Source organism: Anneissia japonica, unplaced genomic scaffold (genome assembly GCF_011630105.1).
Source record: "Anneissia japonica isolate Jap-2015-1 unplaced genomic scaffold, ASM1163010v1 scaffold287736_len1891122_cov214, whole genome shotgun sequence".
NCBI classification, from domain to species: domain Eukaryota; kingdom Metazoa; phylum Echinodermata; class Crinoidea; order Comatulida; family Comatulidae; genus Anneissia; species Anneissia japonica.
In genome coordinates, this window is record NW_022756106.1 from 887,884 (window position 1) to 894,091 (window position 6,208).

A 6,208-nucleotide genomic window follows, 5' to 3' on the forward strand; every position below is an offset into this window, starting at 1 on the left:
CGGAAAATAATAAAATCATAATACACACATAATCGATCATATTAGTATCATAACTATTTTACATTTACGTTTGTTACTATTGCAATGCACATTGACCAAGCAAGTTGGTCACTGCAAACTGCAATGTTTCAGGTAAAAAAAAAAAATCTGGAATTCATTTTCTGTCTGCAAAAAATGTTCCTATCATTTTGTTAATACAGGATTAAGATTAATTAAAAACAATATTTTGTCTCCTAACGTATTTAATAAAAAAAAATAGGGGAACCATCAACGTGTAATTATTGTTGAGCCATGTTTATTTTTGTTTCTATATTATCTTAGTTCATATTTTGCAAAATGAATGCGCTTTTTTAATTTAGTGTTAGGTTTCAAGATAATGAAACTCCGAATTGCCAATGAACGTCAGACTACTGACCAATCAGAGATAGGACAGTAATACGCACATGTCCCATAACCAAGGGGCCTATTTTTTGTGGAATGTTAACAATATCAAAGGGGCGGAGCTTAGCATAAAGGAGGTCAGCTACCAGGATGACATTGTTGCAGTGTTTTCCGGGTTGTTTTATTATTGCTGTTGGAAAGTATTTTAAACTGATTTGATTAGAAAGTTTATTACTATTACCATAATTAGTAGCATAACTCACCTTGTATCTATACATAGCATTCACTAAACCATTATGTATCGAATGTGAGAGTTGCACTCGATGTGCGAAACACATACACGCAGCAGTTAACACGCAAATATCAAGAAGAAACAAAATTATCACCAATGGGAATAAGCACATCTCGAACCTATGCAATCGTCGATGGTCTGAGATGTCTTGGCATATTTTACCGCCTATCAGGTCAATTATGACAACTAGAGTGCCGACAATGATAAGCATCTTCGGAAGGATAGAGCCATCATACCCCTCAATTAGGTTTACCTGTATAAAATGATATAGTTAATGAAATGATAATATATAAATAATATGAAGATGATATGATAATTATAATTAAATTATAATAATACTAATAGACCTAGGCCTATTACTTTAGGCTTAGGTCTAATACTATTAATGACCTAATAATGTTGAATAATAGTAATGATAATGATATTAAATAAGGTAATGATGATGGAGAGGACAACAATGATGATGATAAAAGGTAAATAATAAATGATGACGATATTATAGGCCTAATACTATTGGGATCAAATAAATAAAATATTATTAATTATATTGATAATGATAAATCTACAATTGTATGATCCATTCCGGATAATTTAATAAACAAATTATATAAATAGGTTAAAGCTAGCCACAGGCTAGCTTAACAATTAACATAGGTTGGGCCATAAATTAAATTAATTAATAATTGGTCCTCCTAATGTTATGAATAGCTGCTTATATAGGGCCTAGCCCTAGGGCGTAGCCAGCTACTTTTCATTGGGTTTTATTGGGGACTCCGAAAGATTAATTAATTAATTGAACTTGAGCATGACTGAGTGAGCGCCTTATTGTCGGTAATGTAGACTTGTCTAGGCTACATACTCACCACACACCATACACATGGCACCATATCCACTTACCTTTGCTTGGACATGCAGACTAATAAATGTACCAAGAGAGACTAAAACAATGCCACATATCACACACGACCAAGAAAAAAATTGGAGAATTGTTGCTAGCTTTTGACGACGATCTACGCTAAAATGGATTGATAAACACGCCATATTTTCATTATATTAGATAAAAAAAAAGGCGAGTGCTATTTCACTTTTTTCAAATCTATAAATGCGTATAATAGAACGTGTTCGTCAGCGTGCGCGCACGTTGTGCGTAATTAATCATCACTTCGCCGAGACACCAATAGACACTTTGATACTTATTTTTTTCAATCTGTAAATTATTGTGTATGGGTTTTTTTTTTTGTTTTTTTTTGTTTTTTTTAAATTGTATTTGTAACTTTTAAATAATCCTTTTTGTAATACAATTGTAAATGAGCTATATTTTGTTTCAAAGGTTATAGTTTGTCGTGTGTGGCTTTGCGTAGGTGAAACGCGCGTTATATGCTCAATTAGTCAGAGCGCACGTCTCAATGTGGTAGGGTAGTTACCATAGCTACACTTATAAATCACATCGACCCATAGAGATAATAATAATAATAATAGCTCTATGCATCGATCTCACCTTCGATTTTCAAAATTTAATAAGATTCTTTATCAAATCGTGGAGATATTATTAATAATAATACCTATATGATAATATATAATGCGATAATATTTAAATTAATAAATTCATAGCCTGTATGTATTTATATATAATTATTAATAATATTATCAATATTATTATATATTATTATGTAACACCTATTTAGATTCTCTCTTATTTTCAATGGAATGATAATACAATCGACAGAACAAAACATGTTATTCATACTGCAGGTGTTGTATAGAATACAATAATAATAATAATAATAATAATAATAATAATAATAATAATAATAATAATAATAATAATAATAATAATAATTGATGGATAGTCTTCATTCACCCTTACATAACATAATATTAATTTATAACAGGCTTATATAAAAGAAAAATATTATGCAAAAGAAAAGTAATGCAAGTACTGTAATAAGACCTAGGCCTATTGTCGAAAACGGTTGTGAATTTCTTTATTAACGTAAAATATTATAGCAACTCAATATTCCCGAGAATAGATATTTATTTGTTCATCACGTGTGTTCAAATAATAAAACAAAAATAATGATTCAAAAACGCTGAGTTAAACAGTAGAGCACAAAATATTTTATTCAGGAAACGAATAATTCGTCTTGTCCTCAAGAGCGTTTTTGCATCATTATTTTTGTTCATTCTTTCTCTAAAAATTGGTGCTATGGTTCTGCCTTTTTTCCCTTTTTTTCAGAGCAGACCTACTTCAGAATAATAATTGGTCATCCAAAAAATCTCAAACGTATACAAACGTAATTATAAACTTTATGTTCAGTAACCTATGGTTTTGCTACTCCTTGATAATGACTTTAATGTTTCCTTCGGTGCCTTGCTTTTTTGAATAATTGGTGGAAAAACTTTATCAGCTGTTGCGCATTCGCTATCCCGTGCCGAAAACGTACTATATTGGTCAATATCCAACACCATCTTGCGTGATTTATTTGTATTAGTCATAATCCTTGGTAATTGCAAATCCGTCTTAGAAACAACTGGTATAAAGAAATTGGCTGAATCCTTATTAACATTCGATTGTGCTGGTGTGTCGTTTGGTGCCACATTAGTCTGCGAAGTTCGTTCTTTTATCTTCTTGCCGTGTTTTCCAGTTACACCGTTCTCTTCTGCAACAATCCTTATCACTTCGTTTTGTTCGTTTCTCGAAACGGTAATACCACGTTTAGGAAAAGATTTGCAATGTTTCTTCTTTTTGCCATCCTTCGTTCCGGCAATGGTACCTAAAAATTGACGTAATTCCAGGATATCTAGTCGATGTTTTCGCATCAAGTCCGTATAGGAGCGATTTAGTTCGTGAAACTTGCGTTTTAACTCAGTTTGTTGTGATTTTTTGTTGCAATTGAGAAGAACGTCAGCCTCTTTTGAACTCCTTCGGTTTCTTTGACGAAACTGTTGTCGGTATGGTAACATCCACGAATCGTCTGCCATTAGGGGCCTATAGAATTATGAAACGTACGCAGACACGAAAATAAAATTCAGACTTCACATATTTGCAACATTGGTCCACAATCTGCCCGAAATCGTAGGCCTTCTCACTAGATGTTCAACAAGGCAATGAATTTACCTGTTTGTGAGTGTAAACCAGCATCTAGCCCTATAATAAATTATTTAACAGACTCAACCTTGATTTAAACCCATTGTGTTGGAAGATTCTTATATAACTGAGGCCCTAATTGATTTCAAATATCTTGTATTCCTTTTGTATAATGGGGCCTAATTCATTTCCGAATCGTTGACAGTAACACAGTTATTAATGGTTGTAATGCTAGAAGACACAGGTCGATATAACAAACTGGGAAGCAATTGAAATGTATCGGAACTCTTTTTATTGTTTTATATAAACAATAGGTCTTTGAAAAAATCGGCTGCGCGATGATCCATGGTTACACAGATCTCCAAGCAACAAAAGTAGAAGATATCGACCAATCCGACAGAGAACGACTTGAACAAGGACAACGTTCCTTTATCATGTGCACCCAATAATTCGAGATCTTTTAACCACTAAAACACAGACGCCTGTAAACCAAACTATCAGTAAGTCCATTCTCGAAAACGATTAATCCGCGATTAACTTTAGTCTTAATTCATGACTAAAATTAGACATGTACTGGATTGATGTATAATATAGCCACACTTAATTAACTAAAACACCAAGTAAAGAATATAATAATATTAGTTTTAAGTGTATCGGATGTAAAATCAACTTTAATATAAAATACAATAATTAAAAGTTGAGACAAATGATGAGTACATTTTCGAATTTCGGAGACATGCCTTTTACGTGTTCGAACGCATTGTATCACAAGAATAGTGCGTTTAAATGCTGCATTTTAAAAGATTTGCTAGAGTCGATGAAGAGCAATTAATTTTTAAACCATATTCCTTCCATCCTCATGTGTATGGCCCCACGTGATCCCCGTAGTTTAACATAGGATCGATTTTCACTGGTTGAATCATCATCGATTACCAGATAAATGATGTTCTTACTTGAAACTGAAATAATGAAAAGTAAAATGCGGCTTATCCCATGATCCTGAATTAGGCCTACATCAGTAGGCTATTTTCTCAATAGCAGGCCTATTATTTGTAAATGTAGCCTGTATGCCTACGCTGTTCGTTGTTCGGTGTTTTTCCTAAAATAAGTTGAGAAAAGCCTTAGCGTAGAGATCAAACTTCGGATTGAAATTGGAGGTCTGTACTGTCCTTGCTGACGTGACTTTAGTCCATGAACTCTTCAGTACGCATTTAAACATGGACGAACTTAATTATGCCATATTCGAGAGAATATTAAGTTCTTAGAGTATTGAAAAAGTAGATTACCATTACAAAAAGACTTTTTTTCATCACCCATGTATCTTTATTATTATGATTTATATGAAATATGTTATCAAGCAATTATTTTTTTAAATATGAATATTCTTTGTCATTCTGTTATTATAGCAGCTGTTGCACCATTGCTGTACAAATTGTATACAAATACAAAAGTTTAATAGATTTACCTATGAGGCAAATTTGCGATTTTTAGTTGATTAGTAATTGTGTTTAAAATGTTACTGCATTTGATTAAAGTATTATACTACTATAAATCTGAGACCATTTAGGGAACAAGCACAAAAGGAAGTGTTGAGCATTGAATTAACAAAGAGAAACAAAGATAATTATGAACATGTTTAATCACAGCATGCATTTACATTACAAAATATAATAAAATTCATCCAATTATAAAATTAACATAAAATCTTTTACTGTTCTAACAATATATTGCATTATTCATCAGTAAATTTTTTATTTTAAATCACATTTGTTACAATTCCAGATGTTCACTTGCGAAAGACTAACAATTTTATACATCTTCTACTAACCCTGACCTACTCTTCATATACTCAAAACAACAGATTAGAAGCAGCGTTAAAGCAAACATACATTTTCCATTTTCAAAAATGGGAGTGTGTACTTATACTGTAACTTACTTGAATATTTTAAATGAGCAACACAATGATTTATTTTTCATTATTAGGAGGATCACCCCCCACCCACAATTTTAATTTTTAATTTTAATTAAAAAATCTGTACGGTCTCCACATCATAATTCCTTTCATTTAATGATCTGTGGCAGACAGAGAGCAATGGGGACTTCAAAGCTGCAGCTTTACCCGCTCCTATGCATCCCCGATTTAAAAGTTTAAATGAGCAACAAAATGATTTGTTATAATTATTAAGTGGTCGCACTTCCCCGATTCTGTTTTTAAAAATAATTCTTGGGTCCTCAGCTCCCATGTAAAAATTCATTCATTTAATGATCTGCAGCAGATAGAGAGAAATGCAGGGGCGGGGGGGACTTCAGAGCTGTAGCTGCACCCTCTCTTATGCTTCCCTGATTTAAAATTTTACCTTACCTTAATAGTGAACTTAGACACTGTCTAAAGTATCAATCACCTTCACAAGACAAACATACACATAAGATGCTCAGGGGCGGATTTA

At 32.5% G+C, this 6,208-nt stretch overlaps 1 protein-coding gene across 1 annotated transcript in view; it reads right to left on the reverse strand.

Moving 5' to 3' along the window:
* The window catches only part of LOC117123890 (photoreceptor outer segment membrane glycoprotein 2-like), a 7,466-nt gene extending 4,728 nt beyond the window's left edge, over window positions 1–2,738 (reverse strand). Inside the window, exons 1-2 of the mRNA XM_033269949.1 lie at window positions 1,571–2,738; window positions 645–926 (exon numbers count right to left, since the gene is read on the reverse strand). Of these exons, the coding sequence (XP_033125840.1) occupies window positions 645–926; window positions 1,571–1,714 (426 nt within the window). The 5' untranslated portion in view covers window positions 1,715–2,738. The remainder of the gene's footprint in view (window positions 1–644; window positions 927–1,570) is intronic.
* Between the last annotated feature and the right edge of the window lie 3,470 nt (window positions 2,739–6,208).